At 44.5% G+C, this 20829-nt stretch overlaps 1 protein-coding gene and 1 non-coding gene across 2 annotated transcripts in view; one reads left to right on the top strand and one right to left on the bottom strand.

The window, feature by feature from the left end:
• The window catches only part of Pigu (phosphatidylinositol glycan anchor biosynthesis class U), a 71528-nt gene that overhangs the window by 9092 nt on the left and 41607 nt on the right, over positions 1-20829 (bottom strand). The window contains exons 8-11 of the mRNA XM_028775280.1: positions 13004-13158; positions 11007-11150; positions 9086-9210; positions 5248-5390 (exon numbers count right to left, since the gene is read on the bottom strand). Of these exons, the coding sequence (XP_028631113.1) occupies positions 5248-5390; positions 9086-9210; positions 11007-11150; positions 13004-13158 (567 nt within the window). The remainder of the gene's footprint in view (positions 1-5247; positions 5391-9085; positions 9211-11006; positions 11151-13003; positions 13159-20829) is intronic.
• Positions 20506-20608, top strand: LOC114627508. Its single transcript, XR_003712372.1, has one exon. It is a non-coding gene; the product is annotated as a U6 spliceosomal RNA (small nuclear RNA).

Raw genomic sequence — 20829 nt, 5'->3', positions numbered from 1 at the left:
GGTACCAAACTAATAAGGAAATTCTAAATGTCCCATATCTACACCACAGGTCCAAGACAGGGAGTATCCTCTTCCTGGTGGGGGTCCCTTTTCTTTAGTCAACACTCTAGGTTAATACTTTGTTTTATTTTCATTTTATTTTATTTTAGTCTTTCTACATAGACTAGGCTGAGCTTGAACTAAGGTAATCCTCATACCTGAGCCCCCAAAATATCAGAATACAGTTTTGTGCTACCAAACCGAGCTGAGGACAATAAATGATTATGTTTAGAGTGACAGCCTAGTAAACCAATGCACCTTCCTGACACAGCCTTTTACTGATCTGGTGGTCGCAGTGACAGCAGCAGCAGCAATAGCAGCAGCAAAACTCAAGGTCAACAGCCTCCAGAAACATTTAACCCAAGGAGCTCTCTATGGTCAGGGCTCAGACCTACAAAGGCCAGCAGGTATGGAGGTTGCCTAACAGTCTACCAGCTTAAGGGGTTATCTGAACCTCTGCTGGCAGGCACAATCTGAAGAGCAACTTGCTAATATCTTCCAAAAATAGAACATTCACATGCCTTCTGATTCGGCAAATGCTACCACTTAAAATCTACCTTAAAAGCATTGCTGTACACATATGAGCTATGTGGGAGAATACAAAAGCCTCTTCCATTTGAAGTAGCAAAATAACCAGAAGCAACTTCAAATCCCAACAGCAAATGGTCACCTGGTCAAATAAATCAGTGTCTCCTACCCAAGGAACATGGTGGAACTAGAAGCATTCATCTCAAGAGGCTGAGGATGTAGCAATTGGTAGAGTGCTTGTTTAGCATGCATGAAACCTGTGTTCAGTCTTCAGTATGACATAAAACTAGGCATGGCAGCATATCCCTGCAATCTCAATATTCAGGAGGCATATTAAAAACAAGTTCAAGGTCATCTTCAGCTACGTAGCAAGTTTAAGGCCAGTCTTGGCTACATGAAACCCTGTTTCACTTTTTAAATTATTGTTTTATGTATAAAGTTATTTTGCCTGCATGTATATCTATGTACCCCGTGCATGCTACTGTCTGCATAAGCCAGAGAAGGACATCAGATCCCCCAGAGCAGTGAGCCTCCACGTGGGTGCTGGGAACTGAACCCCAGTCTTTTTCAAAAACAGCTAGTGCTGTTAACTGCTGAGCCATCTCTCTCATTCTGTTTTGTTTTGTTTTGTTTGTTTCTCAATTAGACCAGGCTGGTTTCAAGCTCACAGAGAACTATCTTTTTTTCTTTGCTTTTCTACCTTTCTTCCCTACCTCCTCCCCCTTCGTAGTGCTAGATCTCAAACTCAGAGTCTTAAGAATGCTAAATAAAAATACGTGTGATGGTATACACCTGTAATTCCAGCACTTGGGAGACTAAGACAGGAGGATCTCCAAGAGTTAGAGCTAGCACAGGCTACACAGTAGTTCAGGTCAGCCTAAAAAGGAGAGAGATGCTGGGCAGTGGTGGCGCACGCCTTTAATCCCAGCACTTGGGAGGCAGAGGCAGGCGGATTTCTGAGTTCGAGGCCAGCCTGGTCTACAGAGTGAGTTCCAGGACAGCCAGGGCTACACAGAGAAATCCTGTCTCGAAAAACAAAAAAAAAAAAAAAAAAAAGAAGGAGAGAGACTGGCTCCAAAAAGGGCAACAGGAAGGCTGGGAGATAGCTCAGTTGGTAAAGCACAAGCATGAGAACCTGAGTTCAGTCCCCAGTAACTAGGCTACAAAGCCATGTGTAGTAACAGACACCAATCATAGTATTGGGGAAGCAGAGCTTGGACCCCTAGAGCTTGCTGGCTAGCTCATCTAACTGAATTGGCAAGTGCCAGGTTCAGGGAGAAATGCTGTCTCAAAAAATAAGGTGAAGGGTGACTGATGAAGACACTCAACATCAACTGTGGCCTCCCCACACACAAACACACATGTGCTGTGCACACCTCCCCAACACAAAAGCAAAGATCTCTAGATAAATGCTGTACACTGAGTACATTCCCAAATCACAACAGAGACTTCTGTTTGTTTGTTTGTTTGTTTGTTTGTTTGTTTTGAGATGGTGTTACTTGTAATCCAGGAAAGCCTTGAACTTGTTTCATAGGAAAAGGTGGCACTGAATTCCGGATCTCGCTCCTAAGTGCAGTGCTTAAAGCCATGTGCAGCCTACCACACCCATGGTCCAATCTCCAGAGACACTAAGGATTTAACCTTGGGCTTCACTCAGGCTACAGAAGCATGTCACTGCTACAGTTCTAACCTTGGGACTTTATTTCCCATTTCCCTGGTTTGTTTGTTTGTTTGTTTACTTTTTCCTGTAAAAACAATAAATTTATCACTTATGTAATTTAAAATGCATTCAAAATATTTTTAAAAGGTAAGAAATGAGGTTGAGGCCAGCCTGGTCTACAGAGTGAGTTCCAGGACAGCCAGGGTATACAGAGAAACCCTGTCTTGAAAAACAAAAACAAACAAACAAAAAAAGCTCCTCGGTTAAAAGCACTGACTGCTCTTCCAGAGGACTCAGGTTCAATCCAGCACTCTTGTGCTTACAACATCTATAACTCCAACTGCAGGGAAGCTTATGCCCTCTTTTGACCTCCATGGGCGCCAGGAACACACCTGGTACACATATATACAAAAAGGCAAAACCACTCAAACACATAAAATGAAAATAAACAAATGAATAAAGGTAAAATAATGACGGCACTGAAGAGATTCCTTAATCAATACAGTACTTTATGTGCATGCATCAAAGCATGGGGTAGATTTCCAGCACCCACATAAAAAGCCACACCTGGTGGCATATTCTTGTAATTCTAGAGCAGAAGAGGTGGACAAGACGATCCATGGAACTTACTGGCTGACGAGCCTAACTTACTTGGTAAGCTCCGAGTTCTGGCAAGAGGCCTTTCTCAAAACATAAGGTTGGGGGGCTGGAAAATGGCTCAGTGCTTAAGAGTGCTTTCTGCTCTTGCAAAGGACCAAAGTGTGGGTCCCAGGAGGAACACAGGGTGGCTCAAAACTCCTATAACTCCAGCTCTAAAAAATCCGATGTTCTCGTTTGACCTCCTAAAGCAAGCATACACACAGTAATAATAAGAGTTTTTTCTTAACCTTTAAAGGGAAGTGATGCCAAGACTTTGACTGTTCGCTATAGTTCAGCTGCAAATATACTTGGGCCTACTACCTTTGGTCTCTAGCGCAACCCCAACCCCTCTTTCCCACTAATGAAGCTTCTCTTGCTTTTGATGGCACCTAATGAGTTACAATCAGCCCCATTGCCAAGGGACCTTCCCCTCATTGAGGCAGTCACAGAAGAGAAAGCTGTCATCTGGTGAGTCACATGACTCCCTCAAAAAATACTGCCAATTTCATTTCTTGAGCAAAACTAGAGAGCCAAGACAACAGGCTGAGGACTATTCTGTGGAACTCACCAACCTCCCCAGAGGCTGAAGCAGGTTCAAGATCATCACAGGCAAATGCTGGGATGTGTGCAAAGGAGGGGGTTCTGGTAAGCACAAGTGCCACCCACAAATAGCCTTTGGGTTATTTTAGATACTGCACTGAATCCTGCAGATTTCTGCCCTGGTAGGACACAAGTAGAGACTCACCATCAGAAACTACCACCAGGGCCAAGACCTCTCTTTTGCTGTTCACACACTACGTACGGTCAAATAGGATGAAAATCCTTCAGCAATATCTACACAGGAAACACCAGTCCCACCAACACGCTAGTAAAAGCTTAAGCTCCTCCTCATGACCCCTCCCACAAACTGCTAATCCTGGAGACAAAAGCCTTCCTGGGTCTGTTCTCTGCTCACAAGTCTACACACAGTTCTGCCTCTGTCCCATCTACTGTGCAGGGACATGCCTGGCTATGCCAATGGCGGTAAAGTGACAACTATTCTTTGAAGACCTCAACAAGGAGGACAGAGCCTGACATCAAAGAATATGACAGATTGAGGGAGAGAACTTCAGGAAGGATGGATGACTCCACAGAGGCCTTTCCAGACCTCTAGAAATGCTAACTAAAAGTACAAGTCTCTGATTTTGTTTTCCATATTGAACCAAGATCTTTAAAAGTCAAACTTAAGAATCCTTTTAGGGCTGGAGAGTTGGCTTGGGGGTTAAGAACACTGACTGCTCTTCCAGAGGTTCTGAGTTCAATTCCCAGCAACCACATGGTGGCTCACAACCACTTATAACAGGATCTAATGCCCTCATCTGGTGTGTCTGAAGACAGTGTACACACATACATAAAAATAAATTAAAAAAGAAAAGAAACATGTGATCACTTTAAAAAAAAAAAAGCATCCATAAAACAATAGGGCAGGGATATAGCTCAGTTGTTAGGATGCTTACCAAGCATCCAGGAAGCCCTTGGTTCGATCCCCAGCTCTGCATAAATAAGGCATGGTGAAAACTCAGGAGGTGGAGGCAGGAGGATCAGAAGATGAAGGTCATCCTTGGCTACATAGTTACTTGGAAGCAGGCTGAACCATATAAGACACTGTTCTTAGCCGGGCGGTGGTGGCGCACGCCTTTAATCCCAGCACTTGGGAGGCAGAGGCAGGCGGATTTCTGAGTTCGAGGCCAGCCTGGTCTACAGAGTGAGTTCCAGGACAGCCAGGACTACACAGAGAAACCCTGCCTCGAAAAACAAAAACAAACAAAACAAAACAAAACAAAACAAAACAAAAAAACCAACCAACCAACCAACCAAACAAACAAACAAGACACTGTTCTTTTATTGTGCACCAAACAGCCAACCCATGCCATTCCTAAACTCCTTGCCTTTGGTTCTACCATCCTCAAAATCCACAAAACTGTCTTCACCTCGACCTATTCACCATTCCTCACCTGTTGTAATGTCAGTGCTAACAGGACACAATTATAAAAGAGGGGTGCCTCTGAGGCTGGGCTTACCTGAATTTGTTTCTTAGCTCCACTGACCATGAATGAGAGCCTCAGTCCCTCAGCTGTAAACTATGGATAACACGATCTTTCTCTAGATTTGTTGTAAGGACTTACTGAAGCAGCGCTCAGCACGGTGCCTGATACATGTGCTACAGATTCAATTTCATGGGCTTCACTCCCCTGTCCCTTCCACCAGAGTGAGCTCAAAGACAGAGAAACTGTTTCCCCCCTACCCCCTGAGGTTCAAAACTACAAGGTGGGAACCCAAGGCCTCAGCTGATAGCCTGAGACTCAAAATGACACCCATCCTGTGCTACTCTTAACTCTTACCTGCCCAACATTGAAGGTCAGTGTGATGGCATAAAAGAAATTAGAGTTGGCACTTCCTGCGTAAATCCATAGGTGCCACAGGACAGGGAAGAGGAGAGAGCAGACGATGATGATGCAGGTGAGGACGAAGATGTTCCGTAGGACTGCAAAGACAGGTGGTAGTTAGCCCAGCACTCGCTCTCTGATAGCCTCTGTTTGTTGTGATAGTCACAGGACAGGGAGCTCAGACGGCTCAAAGGCAGAACACTCTTAGAAACACTGTGTGCTAGAAGCAAACCTCAGACCTAGGTCAATGGCTCCCCATGCCCATAATGGCTGGAAATCTGTATTTGAAGACTTCCCTCCCATCACAGGCTTGTCTGCCTTAAAACTGGCCACAATCAGCAATTCTGTGAATGCTTCTAAGCATGACAGTGAGGCCATTTCATGAAGATACCTGTCTTCTACTCTTCAACCTACCCTTTTGGGTACAATGGCCAGAGACAAAGACTTCAGATGGGTGACAGAAAGACTGAGTATAGAAATAAAAGAGGTCATTAGTCCAGCCTCAGGCTGCAAAGAGACATGGCAATGTGCTTGGGAGACCATCGATGGCTTCCAGTTGGTTCCAGGCCAGTGGTGACCTGGGCGGGAGCAGGGGACTGCTACTCAGTCTCACTGGCTGGAAGGCTGAGAGATTAAAGCTCTATGCCAGAGCAGATGGAACTGGGGGCTGGGGCACAGGACAGCTTGTTCCAGGCACCAGAAGGTGTCAGAGATGACCAGGGCCTACACCTTTCATCAGACCTGCTAGGTCAAATGGAGTCAAGTTCCCAAGACATTCACTGGGTGGCTTATCTAATCTGCCACATCACACTGAAGAACAGGGACTTCTGAGAAGGGACTTCTTTCCCTCTTGAGCCTCAGATATTCAGAAATAAAATGTCACCTAAAGTGTCTGGTCTCATCAGGATGGTCATAGAGGGAATTAGGGGGCTTCAAAGGTTAAAGAGATGTTTCTTTTCTTAAATTACATGCTATATACATAGGAACTTACAGCATAATGCTTATAATTTATTTGTATTTTAATCAATATTCTTTTACCTTTACACAATAATTAATTAAAAAAATATAACATATGTTCAACTCCAGCCCTGTGGTAGCTGGCTTTGCAGCTGGACCACTTCAGGCTGGTACTAGTTCTGCCAGCAGGCTGTTCTCTAATACCATAAGAATGTCTTGTCTGACTCAACCCTGACTCAAGGCTGCAGAAGCCAACAACTGCGATATATTTATTTGTTTGTTTTTGTTTTTGAGATAGAGTTACAATATTAACTAGAACAAAATATTCAACTAGAACAAAAGACTTCACAAAATGCCTACTCAGGGGTCCAAAGGCCAGAGCTAAAGTCACTTAGTGAGTCACAGATGACAAGTCCCAAACAGGTGCTCCAGACATTAGTATTCCTTGGACAGTGCACACAGTACAAAGCATGTTGACTACTACCCTCTGCAGGAACTTAAGCTATGCTGTGTCTATAAACTCCTTGCCCAACCAGTTGATAACTGCCTCTACCTAATAGAGCCTACAAGATCATCCAGGTTTCTGGAAATTTCCTTCTCTGCCGCATCATCTCTGTGGGCATAAAATCATTTATTTCAAGTTTTAAAAATATTTACTTCAACGTCCCTGGCTGCTAGGCCAGCAGCTTTGATGGTGGAAATATGCAGGAGATGCCCCTGGTTAATTATTACTGATGATAACTGTATGCTATTAACATACTTTCTTTTTCAAACTTAAAAAAATCCATGAAAAATACATTTTTATTTTTTGAGACAGGTCTCCCCATGTGGCCTGGGATTCCCTTTTGTAGCCCTGGCTAGCCTCAAACCTGCTATCCTGTCTCACTCTCTTAAGTGTTGGGGCTATAGATCCATACCAGGAAGCTCCACTTACTCTCTCCATCTCATGGAGGGAAAAGGAAAACTCAGAGGCTCAGAAAGGCTAAGACAGCTGCCTGGGGAGGGCGGCTGTAGACTCAGGTCAGTCTGTCTACAAACTGAATTCAGCAACCTGAGATTGCTACACAACGCCTCTGAGAAAGGGCAATGCCCTCTTTAGGACAGACAGCTAACAAAAACAACCTGATTCGGACAGGGAAAGAGCAGTGCCTGAAGCTCTACCCACCCACAGACCAAGGCATGTCTATATATTCTGACTGCCTCATGAGTCATCACTGGGTGATTCTTATCTGCGAAATGAGGATGTCACAAGCAGAAGATGATGCTAACTCCTCTCAGTCAGCTCAGATTGGTCACCATTCCAACCAGGCCCAAGAGACACAGCTGGCCTGGGCGTGGCCTGCCCCCTGAGCTGTGTGCCTTCACTCTGGAGCCTACACTCACAGGTAGGTTTCCTGCTTGCAGCTGGTCAGTCTCACTTCCTGGTGACACCCAGACAAACTCAAAACAACAAGAACTAACTCCTTGGGAAGCGTGCTCTAGGAGTTCACTTCTGATGCTTGGCTGTGTGTCAGAGCTCCCCGACAGAGAACCAGGAGGGGAACTGGCTCTGCTTCCTTCACAGGGAGGCTCCAACAGCCTTCTATATACATTTGCAGATTCTTTTCTTTTTTTTCTTTTTTTCTGTTTTGATTGTTGTTGTTTTCTAAGACAGGGTTTCTCAGGATATCCCTGGCTATCCCAGAATTCTCTTTGTAGACCAGGCTGGCCTCAAACTCAGAGATTCACCTGCCTCTGCCTCCCAAGTGCTGGGATTAAAGGTATGTGCCACCACTGCCCAGTCATTTGCTGATTCCTTTGTGTCAGGATCCATGTTGGGTGTGGGAAACATAGAGGCAAAGGATATCTACCCTAAGGGAGCCTCAAGAGAGACAGGCAGAACTGAAAGGGGTCTTTATAGGAAGCAGGAAGTCTGATGTTTATGGCCAAAGGCTTCAAGTTGCACTTGTTCAGTAGGAAGCTTGGCCATTGTCCAGTAAGAAGCTTGGTCACATGTAGCTTCCTATATTTGATTTTAAATGAGAATTTCAGTTTCTACTGACACCATGGCTCTTCTTTGTAATCTCAGTATTCAGGAAGTTAAGATAGGATGACTTCTTCTAATTTTAGGACAGCCTAGGCTAAATAGTGAGTTTCAGGATAGCCTTGGCTACAATTTAGGCTCTGTCTCAAACAAACAAACCAATGGAAAAAAAAAATCTGTGCATGACAGTACATACCAGTAACCCTGGGTCTGAGAAGTAAAGGCAAAAGGATCAGGAGTTCGGGGTAATCTTCAGCACACGGTGAGCTGAAGGCCAGTTTGGGCAATATGAAACCCTATGTCATAAGCTGAGACTAGGGGAGAAAAGAAAGAAAAAATGTAGTCTCTGTATAGTATTAGTAGCCACTCTACTGGAATACAGATTAGACAGGTCATCACTACAAGCACCAAGGCTGGGTTGCACTGGCCAAGGCCCACAGAGTTAGGCTCCAATCCTAGTCTTTCTATTCATCAGCCACGTGACCTTGAACAAGTGGCTCTATCTTTCTGTCCTTCAGTTTTCTCATCTGTCTAAAGGAGATACTTACCTCCAAAGCTGATGCAACAACAAAATGAGCAACAGTGATCAGGAACATAGTCACATGCTCTAAGTGACAGTTCTTTGTCTGTCCATCACTGGTCACAGTACCGGGGCCACAGAGGCACATGCACACTTCAGATTGCCTCCTCTTTCTCGGTGCTGTCAGCACAGCATGTGCCCAGTAAATGCATATCAATCGCTTTTCCCAGCTGTCTCACCTAGCAGTTAGCTGCACTTGAATCTATCCCCAGTGAGGAAGTCAGAATACTCACATCTGTAGAGATGGTTCCACACAGGGAAGAAAGCCATGTAGAGGGCCACATCCCCCACAGTTGGATAGGACTTGAAGATAGAGATGATGGCAATCTGAATGAACATGAAGAAGATGGGGTGCTCCCTGGAGCAGGGCAGATAAGACAAACAGGCAGAGAGATTAGCCAGGGACTAGGTCCACTCTAGAGACCCCTGATCCTACCTCAGGAACCAAAAGTACACCCTAGAGGAACTTCAGGCAAAGGCTGCCTTACTACTCACACGGCCTGGATGAGGCAGGCCCCAGAAGCAGGGCAGAAAACTGCAGATACCAAATGCCCAGAGGTGGCAAAGAAGACCAGACAAACACCAGTAAGTCACTTTACAGGGACATTGCCCATCAGTAGTTTCCTGAACTAGCTTTGGGCCCCCATGGTCTTGAAAAAAAAAAAAAGTTAGCATTCCTTATTAGTAGCCTAAATGACTGCTTGTCAAGAGAAATCAGCAAAGGTCGCTGTCCACAGGTCCAAAGACAAGAAGTGCCTGTTGGCTGATGGCTTGCTTACTGGCAATACCATCAGAGAAATAAGAAAACTGAGAGTTACACTTAGCATTCTTAGCTCTTCAAGGGCCAGACTTTCTCTCTTAATATAGAGTCTCATGTAGCACAGGCTGGCCTCCAACTCACTATGTAGATGAGGGTAGCCTTAAACTCACAATCCTCTTGCCTCTACTTCCTAGGTGCTGGAATTACAGACAGCTATCATGTCTGTCTCCGAAATGGAATTTTGGGGACCTTCAACTAGTAACAGCTAAAGCTGGCTTAAATTAATAAACTGCCATGGCTCCTCACTCCTGACCCTTTTTCTATGCTGAGTTCTGTGCAAAGGTTCTCCTGCATCATCTCAGAAGATCCTCACAGCACCAAGGCTAGCCCTCTAGGCAGAGATTCTTGTCCCTCGTCCTTCCCAAAGAAGTGAAGTTAGTGATGGCGCTATCTGTCTACAGAGCCCCTAATCCACCATGCTCCTCTCCTTGGAATTTCATGTCTCACAGCAAAGGTGAGGAGAGCATGGGGGACATGGCTCACCCTACAGTGGCCCTCAGAGAACAGACCAAGAGCTAAAGGGATGTGAGTAGGGAAAGGCCAGCTCTACATCCCCCAGAACAGCCCCCAATGCAAGCAGAGGGCTGACATCTGCACCAGCTCTACATGCCCCGGTACAGCTCCTGCACACAAGCAGAGGACACAAGAGCTAGTTGCCTGCTTATGAAGGTCTTTGTCAGCGGCTTTGAAGCCAGGGTAATGCAACCACTTCTAGGACCACCGCAGTGTTCTCCTTAGGAGCTGGCATGACCCAAGAGGATGAATACAGGTTCTGGAGTCAGACAAAGTATGCCTGAATTCCAGTTTCACTGCTTGCAAGCTGTGTAACTCTCTGAGCAAGAAGTCCTCAACTATAAAATGGAATGATGATGGTGAGATAATGCTGGTCTCCAAGTTCCTGAGTTTGCTCTCAACCTATTTCGCAGAGCTACAAAGATATATGACATCTCTGTTGTAGAAATGAACTACACAGTAAGCCCCATTTCAGGAAAACTGACCAGAAGATTGAAAAGGCTGTGTATGCCCAGCCTTCCAAATAACCCAACTAGAGTCCTTGAGATAAATCATAACTGGGCTGTTGACCAAGAACATCCAACCAGACCCACTTTCCACAAAGCCATCCGCAGTGTAACCTCTGTTCTTGCCCGAAATGGTGATGAAAGTGAGTAGTAATGTGGCCTCAGGCACCTTCAGGTGAGCCCACGGGGAGCCCAGAGCATCCTCCTTGCAGCTTGTACTTGGGTGTGACTCTCAACTGCTGACCTGATCAATGAAGCCAGATGCCAGCAGGCCAGTGTGGAGGGTGACAAATAAACAGCAGGCTTCACACTTACTTTAATTTGATGGCTAATGGAACTGTGTAGAAGAAGACGTTGATCTGAAACACACAGACAAAAAAGAGGCTGAAGTGCTCAAACATCTCTGCAAAGAAGTACCAGAAAAGACCGATGTTTGGAGTGAGATCTGGAACAGAAAGTCTGAAATTAAGAAAACAGGGAGAGAAAAGAGCAGAGTTACAAATGGTTGGTTTTGCCCTGCTTTTTCCACAAGACTTGGGGCCAGTACTCAGTGACCAAGGATGGTACCATCCCTTTAAAAGTCATAAAGAGTTCTACACATAACCCCATACAGACAATTTACAAAAGGTAGGACTGAAGATCCAGAGAAGCTGTAATATGTACAAGCTAAGGACTGGATACAGCTCAGTGGCAGAGGGCTTTGCCTAGAAAGCGCAGTTCCCTGGGTTCAAACTCCAGAGCTGCATTTAAGCCTAATGTAAAAGCAGGAGGGTCAAAGACTTAAGATCGTTCTTGGTGGATACTGAGTGCAAGGTTAGAATGGGCTACATAAGGGAAACACCGAAGAAACAAAACCCAGCTGAAAGGATCTGAATGAGAAAGGGCTCCATCTGAGAAACCGCATCCCAGCAGCCCCCTCTTCTTCACACCAGTACAGTTTACAATCAGGAGCTACCCAGTGTTGTGAGAGGAAGGAGACTTAAATAAACAACATCTATTTTGGGCATTTGAGAGACCTGCCCAGGGGAACAAGCTCTGTAAGCTTGCTCCTCCCAGTTCTCATCCCACATCCCCGTAGCAAAAGCCAGAAAACTGCACGCCTGAGCTTCAGGAGCCATCAGTGTCAGCAGGCAGTGCAAAAATCCCCAGGGCCACAAAACTCATTTGAAAAGTTTATCTGGAAGACTTTTGTCTATCTAAATCATAAAAGAATTGGCTACAATAACTGGCTCTTCCAAAAGAGTCCATGCTACCTAAATGTACACACACACACACACACACACAAATATGCACCAAAGCAAACACTTGTGGGGGTTTTTTTCCCAGTGCTGGGGATGGAACTCAGGACTTCTAGAATACTAAATGCAGCCGGCCGGTGGTGGCGCACGCCTTTAATCCCAGCACTAGGGAGGCAGAGGCAGGTGGATTTCTGAGTTCAAGGCCAGCCTGGTCTACAGAGTGAGTTCCAGGACAGCCAGGGCTACACAGAGAAACCCTGTCTCGAAAAACAAAAAAGAAAAAAAAAAAAAAACCAAACAAAATGAATACTAAACACACTCTACCACTGGGCTACATCCTGAGCTCTCTAAGCGTGCAAGTGTGTTTGTGCATGTATATGTCTTTTAAAGAAAGAAGGAAGCAAGGGGCACTAGTCTGGGCAGTGACAAGAGTACTATCTACTGCCCTACCATTATATATATATAGTGTCACTGGTTGGGGGGGGGGCATTGAAATAAGGTCCATGGAATACAGCCCAGGCTGCAAATGAATTTAATATAGAGCCAACAATTTCTTTTTGATCTTGATCCTCCTACCTCCAGCTCCCAACTGCTAGGATTACAGGTGTATGACACTAGGTTTGCCTAGATTAAGTCTATGTCTTATAACAATGACATTTCCCTTTCTGAGTAACAAGAAAAAGAACAGAATGTTTGGCTCAGTAGAAAAAGCCAGGAAAAACTATTCATCAGGTATTACAGATACCTGTCCTAGGCAAAACACAAAGAACTCAAAGTGAGCAAGTTATTATGCTTAGAATTTACCACAGGGAAACAGTCCAGAGTCCCAGACAAGAGTTCTCCAACTCCTGGGTCCATCCCCACTATGATATGTATATGTTACCTATTGGGCTATCTCACACCTATTAATCAGAACCTCTAGGGACAGGCCAGCATTCAGGATGTCAGAGGCTCTCCTAAAGTATAAGGACTGTTGTTATAATCACTGCCTGCATAGTTCTCTCCTTCTGATTCTACCATGAGCTATGAAAATCAAATTGGATTCCAGAAATTTCTAGAGAGGTCTGTACTCACATGAAACCGTAGACTGCAGGGATGAAATCCCAGGAGCTGAGAAGGAAGAAGGAGAGGCAAACTATCACCACTAGGCTTCCTGTGTACATCATGGCATACTCCCAAGAGAAGATCCAGAAGGCTTTGCTCTTTACTTTAACAGGGATGTACTGCCGCTAGGAGAGAGACCAAAACAGGACATTTAGGGACACCCAGGACAAAAAAACAGCTATCAGCTTATGCATGAAGATCCTTCTTATAAAACAAAGCCACGACACATAGCTTTACAATTTTTCTGTTTCCTTATGGTTTTGGGGTGGGTTTTTTTTTTTGTTTTGTTTTGTTTTTGTTTTTTGAGACAGAGCTTCTCTGTGTAGCTCTTGACGTCTTGGAACTCTCTTTGTAGGGCAGGCTAGCCTTGAACTCAGAGACTTGCCTGCCTCTGCCTCCTGAGTCCTCGGAGTAAAGGCTTGCACCACCACTGCCTGGTGATGAGTCTTTTCTTAAACCAGAAAAAAAAATACAAGTGTTTTGAAAAAGGTATTAAGAATACATCCTGGGCAGGGCAGTTGTGGTGCATATGCCTTTAACCCCAGCACTCAGGAGGCAGAGGCAGGTGAGTCTCTGTGAGTTTAAGGGCAGCCTGGTCTACAGAGTAACTTCCAGGACAGCCCAGGCTACACAGAAAAACCCCACCTCAAAAACTGAGGAAGGATGGATAGATAGAAAGATGAGGTGAGATGAGACATGCACTGAAGTCATAGTAACTTCCAAAAGTAGAAAGAAAGAACCAGGACTCTATAAATTACATCCTGTTTATCTGGTATGTGCGGTGGCAGACTGGACATGTGCCATGGCGTGCCTGTGGGAGTCAGAAGACAATGACAGGAGTTGGCTCTGGCTTTTCACTGTGGGCCCCAGAGACAAAAACTTGTATCCCTGGGCTTGGCAGCAGGCGCCCTGATCCAGCAAGCCATCTCACTGGCTCTACTTATACTGTTCAATAAGTACTTTCAAAGTAAATAGTAGCCGGAATGATGGTGCATGCTCTTAATCCCAGCACTCAGGAGACGGAGGCAGACAGATCCTGTGAGTTTAAGGCCAGCCTCGTCTACACATTGAGTTCCAGGCCAGTCAGAGTTACATGAGACCTCGTCCCTATTTCCCCGTAAAAGCAAATATGAGACAAAATGGTAAAAAAACATTATCACTGTACTTTGGGACTCTGTTTAAAACTAACTGATTGGGGCCACAGCTCATGAAAGAAAAGCACAAAGGACAAAGAAGGTACAGACAGTGGCTCACACCTCAACTCTCTCAGCACTACAGAGGCTGAGATAAGAAGACTCTTGGGGGTCCATCCTGGACTATACAGCAAGACCCTGTCTCAAAAAATAAGTAAAATATTAATGGGTGAAATTCTGAAAGGAAGTAGACTTGCATAATCTCAAAGTTTCTCTCAGAAGATACTACCACAGGGTGGCCAAGCCTGAAAACCTGAAACCCCCAAGGGAGAAGGAGAGAACTGACTCTTGAGAGTTGTTCTCTGACCTCTGTGTGGGTACTGTGTCATGCAAACAAAGTACATTAAGGAGGCTGAGGAAAGCCTGTGTAGTGTAGCTGCACATGGAAAACCACACCTAATAAAGAGGAACGCTTGCAAAGCCACCACTGAATCTCACCGATAAACTCAGAAGACGCTTAACACAAAAAAAGATTTTTATTTCACGTGAATCAACTTCTGGGATAGAACTGGGCATGGTGGTTCATATCTGTTAATCCCAATACTTGGAAGACTGAGACAGGAGGATTACTGAAAGTTCAAAGCCAGACTAGGTTAGAGAATATGTTCTAGGTCAGCATAGGCTACAGAGTAAAATCCTGTCTCAAAAAATAAGATAAAAAATAAAACCAGTTATAGAATAGACAGAACTATAATTATTATTAAAATCCAGAACAGGTTTCATTATGGCATTTTCCTTCTTATTAAGACTATTTTATGTGTCTGGGTGTTTTGCTTGCATGTGTTTTGCTTGCATGTGAGCATGTGTACCATGTGTATGCCTGGTGCTGAGCAAGGTGTCAGATCCCCAGAACTGTGACTGTGGACGACTGTGAGCCACCAGTGGGTGCTGCCTCTCCCCCAAGGGCCAGGAGTACAGGCTGCACCATCAAACCCATCTGTCATATGGCATTTCCACATGTCACTATCCCTGTTCTAATTTCTATCTCTTCCTCTCTGCCCTCTTCTGTTCTCCCTGTCCATCTCTGCCTGTCTATTTCCCCTGCAGAATTCTCCCTTCCAACTTCATATCATATGTTTTCTATTAACTGCATAAGAGCTCAATACTGTCATGAGACAAACAAACCGTAGAACAGGTAAGGACCTGCTCCATCGCAGGGTTCTTCTCTAAGCTTGCCTCCATCCAGCTCTGCTCTGCCGACACTCACCGCTCTCCCCTCAAACGTGCTGTCACTATCTGAATTAGTGAAAACTACAAGTACAAATTCAGTTCTTCAGTCTCCCTAGCACCTCACCTCCTTCTCTCTCTCCCTTCTTCTCTCTCTCTCTCTCTCTCTCTCTCTCTCTCTCTCTCTCTCTCTCTCTCTTTCTCTCTCACCCTCTAGCTCTCTCGCTCTTTCTGTAGACTAGGCTGGCCTCAAGCTCACAGAGATCTGCCTGCCTCTGCCCTCCCGAGTGCTGAGATTAAAGAAGTCCAGCACTACCTGCCCAGCCTCTCTAGCACTCTGCAAGTGTTCAACAGCCAAATGTGGCTCATGACTATTGTACTCTGTGACTGTTGTGTTTTGTGATTAGTGTATATTGTGTGGCTTCTATATTTGTGAGCATTGATTACTGTATTGACCAGGTAGGTACAGAACATTTTGTATTATCACAAGATCTATCGGGGGCTAAAGAGATGGTTCAGGGGATAACAGCACTGGCTGTTTGTCCAAGGGACCTGGGTTCGATTCCCAGAACTCACACGGTGACTCCTGTCTATGACTCTAGTTCCAGAAGTTCTGATACCCTTTTCTGGCCTCGATGAGCACTGCAGGCACGAGGTGGAGAGATACACATGAAGGCAAAACACCCATATACATAAAATAAGAATACATTTTAACATGAGAGTCTTAAATAATAATTTTTTAAAAGAATGGAGTTTTATAAAGTAGATATAGAAGCAAATGCCCATAACTCTCCCTCTTATAAGGTGGAGGGAGAAAATAAGCAACTAAGTTTCTGTTTGGACCTTGTTCTTGGGAACGTATTTAATTCAATCTATTACTGTTAACATTTGAATAGCAAATGCTTTTTTTCTTAGCAAACATATCATTATAAATTGTGAATCAATTCAAGGTACAATTTTATTTTTAAGATAAGTTCTGTGGGGGATACAGTCATGAAATGATAAAGAAATGAAGAATATATACTTTTTTTTTTTTTTTGGTTTTTCAAGACAGGGTTTCTCTGTGTAGTCCTGGCTGTCCTGGAACTCACTCTGTAGACCAGGCTAGCCTTAAACTCTGGAACTCAGAAATCCGCCTGCCTCTGCCTCCCAAGTGCTGGGACTAAAGGCGTGCGCCACCACCACCCGGCACGAAGAATATTTATTGAGTCTACTTACAAAAACTTAAGTTTAAGTTGTAAGGACTACTCTTGTTACACAGCAAAACATAAGTGAAATTCTTTTCTTTTTTAGACTAGCTCTATACCCACAGCTGGCTTCTTTATGTAGCCCAGGCTGGCCTTGAACTTGTGTCAAAACTTCTGCCTCAGCCTCTTAAGTGGTGAGATAACAGGCATGTGCTACCATGTCTGGCTCTGAAATTCTTTTCATTATTTTCTTTTTAAAAAATTTATTCTAGCCAGGCAGTGGTGGTGCACGCCTTTAATCCCAGCACTTGAGAGGCAGAGGCAGGCAGATTTCTGAGTTCGAGGCCAGCCTGGTCTACAGAGTGAGTTCCAGGACAGCCAGGGTTACACAGAGAAACCCTGTCTCGAAAAAACAAAAACAACAAACAACAAACAAACAAACAAGATTTGAATTTGTTTCTTTGGAGACAAGATTCCATGTAGCCCAGGCTGGCCTCTAACTCACTATGTAATTGAAGATGACCTTGAACTCATGATCCTCCTGCCAAGAGTTACAAGTACAGCTGTGAGCCACTACACAAGGCTGAGATGGTCTTGCTATAGCCCTGGCTGGCCACAAACTTACAGCAATATTCATTTGCTGCCGCTGCCACTGCTGATGAGTGTATGTTAAGACGTGTGTGTGTGTGAACTGAACTGTGGACGTCATGCAAAAGCCATTCACTGTATTGGTTTAGTGGTGTTTATTTATTTGCTTGTGTATGTGTGAGGCACAGGTGGAGGTTAGAGGACAACTACCAGGAGTTGGTTCTCTCCTCTCACCACAGGGGACAGAGGGTGGAGACACCCATCAATTCAGGCATCAGGTTCTCCTTTACCTACTGAGCCATCTTCATGGACTTTGTTTTGTTTTTTAAGACAAGGTCTCATATAACCCAGGTTGGCCTCAAACTCACTGTGCAGCCAAGAATGACCAGGAACTCGGGATCCTCTTGCCTCCACCTCCCTAGTCGTGGGATTACAGATACACTCCATCATACCTGACGGTATTGTGGAAAATTAGGAATGAAATCCAGGTCAAGTATTCTACCAACTGTGCTCCACTCTCCGTCCCCTAGCCCCAGTGATTTTTATCCTACTGAATCTATCTCTGGTCAGTGGGAGACTCTTCAGGTTGGATCTTGAGTCCTTTTGGAAAGACTTCAGTAGCAGCTGGTGGCTTGTTATCTGGTGTCACAACATTCTATCATCACCCTGTACTAGAATCACCATTTCGCTAAGAAACTCATTTCTTTTAAGGGTAAATGGCATCTCTAGATCACAGCATGGGCACTAAGGATGTTCATTGGATCAGGCATTGATTCTACATCTTTTGTTGTTGTTGTTTTTTGTTTTTTTTTTTCAAGACAGGGTTTCTCTGTAGTTCTGGCTGTCCTGGAACTCACTCTGTAGACCAGGCTGGCCTCGAACTCAGAAATCCGCCTGTCTCTGCCTACCAAGTGCTGGGATTAAAGGCGCGTGCCACCACAGCCGGGCCGATTCTACATCTTTTAGTGAGCACATGATAGATACATAGACACAGACAAAAACGAGTATCAAATACCTGCATGCAGAGCAGGTAACAAGCATGACAGAGATGAAGCATGGGGACTATGGTAAGGTTAAGAAGGGACGCTCTGGCCGGGCAGTGGTGGAGCACGCCTTTAATCCCAGCAATTGGGAGGCGGAGGCAGAGGCAGGAGGATTTCTGAGTTCGAGGCCAGCCTTCTCTACAGAGTGAGTTCCAGGACAGCCAGGGCTATACAGAGAAACCCTATCTTGAAAAACCAAACCAAACCAAAACACCAACCCCCCTCCCCGCCAAAAAAAAAAAAAAACCCAACAAACAAACAAAAAGAAGCCAGAAAGGTGGCTGGTGAGATAGTTTATATCATAAAGGGTTTGCTAGGCAAATACGAGGACCTGAGTTTGATTCTCAAACTTTATGCAAATCACTGCTGGGTGTGGTGGTGTGTGTCCGTAATCCTAGCACTGGGGAGGTGGACACAAGGGGACACATGGGCTCACTGGCTAAACAGCCTAGCCTAATTGCTGAGTTCTAGGCCAGTGACAGACCCTGTCTCAAAACAAAAACATATAAACAAAATAAATGTGGCCCTATCAAAGGTTCATGGATATGTACATCCAACATGCCAGAAGACATACTATTACTAACATATATAAACATTTAAGGACAACTATTCTCAAATTGCTTGTTGAGGGCTTCTCGTGATAGAATCCAAACCTTGCTACAGAAGGGAGGGAGTTTTTCAGCGCTAGACACTGAACCTAGAGCCTTGTACGTGGTAGGCTAGTGCTCCACCACTGAGCTTTATTTAACTCAAGTCCTTTTCCTCAATGCTCTAAAACATCTCCATAGAAACCATTTTCTTTCATAATATGAAAAGGGGAAAAGCCAGTTATAAGAATCAAGCTGCCTAGTAGATTAGCCAAATTGGGGATTATGGGTTCAAGTGAGATATCCTGGCCCAATATATATGGTGAAGAATGATCAATGAAATCAGCCAATACCATCCTCTGGCATCTGTAGGCAGATACATACATGTTCATGTGCATCTGCATACACACTTGCCTCCCACACATGTAAGCACATACACATCTTTTCATGAAAAAGGTTGTGTTTTTAAAAATTCATCTTAAATCTGTACTACTCATTACTGGTGTGCATATATGTGTGCCTTTGTGACTGTGCACACATGTGCACATAGGTGTTGCTCCTTAGGTACTGCCTATCTTTCCTTTTTTTTTTTTTGAGACAGGGTTTCTCATTAGCCTGGAAAATAACAGAGGGCTAGAGTAGCTGACTATTGAGGCGGAGGGACCAGAAATTCAAGGCTTCCTTGGAATAGTGAACTACAAACACATCATCAAGATTTGCCCTGTATTTTGTCTATTTATAAAAAGGAAAAAGCTAACACACCTGCCACCTCAGCCCTGGAGCTGTCCTAGAAGCAAAAAGAAAATTCTGGGGAAATGGAACAGGATATAAAAATTCTAAATAAGGGCTCCTCCTGAAGAAGGCCTGGGAAAGATGCAATTGCAAACTGTCAAGAAAAACCTGATGGGCTGGGCAGTGGTGGCACACTCCTTTAATCCCAGCACTTGGGAGGCAGAGGCAGGTGGATTTCTGAGTTCAAGGACAGCCTGGTCTACAGAGTGAGTTCCAGGACAGCCAGGACTACACAGAGAAACCCTGTCTCAAAAAACTAAAAAAAAAAAAGAAAGAAAGAAAAGAAAAAAAAAGAAAAAAAGAAAAACCTAATGGGACTGAGCCCCTTGAGAGGTCACAAATGACCTTAGACACAGAAAGTATGGAAATCACAGTCTTAAGTTCTTCAAAGATAAGAGGTCAGATTGTATTTTTAAAAAGAATCAAGAGTGCCTATAAAAGAGCCTGGTATCGCTGGGCAGTGGTGGTACACACCTTTAATCCCAGCACTTGAGAGGCAGAGGCAGGCAGATTTCTGAGTTCGAGGCCAGCCTGGTCTACAGAGTGAGTTCCAGGACAGCCAGGGCTACACAGAGAAACCCTGTCTCAAAAAAACAACAACAAAAAAAAAACAAAAAAAAAACAAACAAAAAAAAAGCTTTATGTCTGTTGTTGCCATTGAAGAGAACTGAGTTTCAGAGCACTCATGGGTTCAAGGCTGTAAGAATTCCAAGTGGGGTTGGAGAAATGGCCCAGTGGATGCTCTTCCAGAGGTCCTGAGTCCAACTCCCAGTAACCACATGGTGGGTCACAACCATCTGTAATGGGATCTGATGTCCTCTTCTGGTAGTATGTCTGAAGATAGAGACAGTCTTTAAAAGTCTTTTAGAGACAATCTTTAAAATAATAATAAAAAAAAAGAATTCCAAGCAAAATGCTCACATCGGCAGTGCACATATTAAACTGGAACGGTACAGAGAAGATGAGCATGTCCCCTACACAGGATGACACCCAAACTCATGAAGCAGTCCATATTTTTAAGATTCTCTGAAGTCCAAAAGGGCATGTAGGAGATCTTTTCCTAATGGTTTGTTTATTTTTATTTCCTGTGCACTGATGTTTTGCCTGCATGTATGTCTGTGTGAGGGTGCTGGATCACAGACAGTTGTGAGCTACCATGTGGATGCTGGGAATTGAACATGGGTCCTCTGAAAGAATAGTCAGGGCTTGTAACCATAACAAGAGAGAGAGAGAGAGGGG

Source organism: Grammomys surdaster, unplaced genomic scaffold (genome assembly GCF_004785775.1).
Source record: "Grammomys surdaster isolate TR1022 unplaced genomic scaffold, NIH_TR_1.0 254, whole genome shotgun sequence".
In the NCBI taxonomy this organism is placed as follows: Eukaryota; Metazoa; Chordata; class Mammalia; order Rodentia; family Muridae; genus Grammomys; species Grammomys surdaster.
This window is presented reverse-complemented; position numbering and strand designations above follow the sequence as displayed.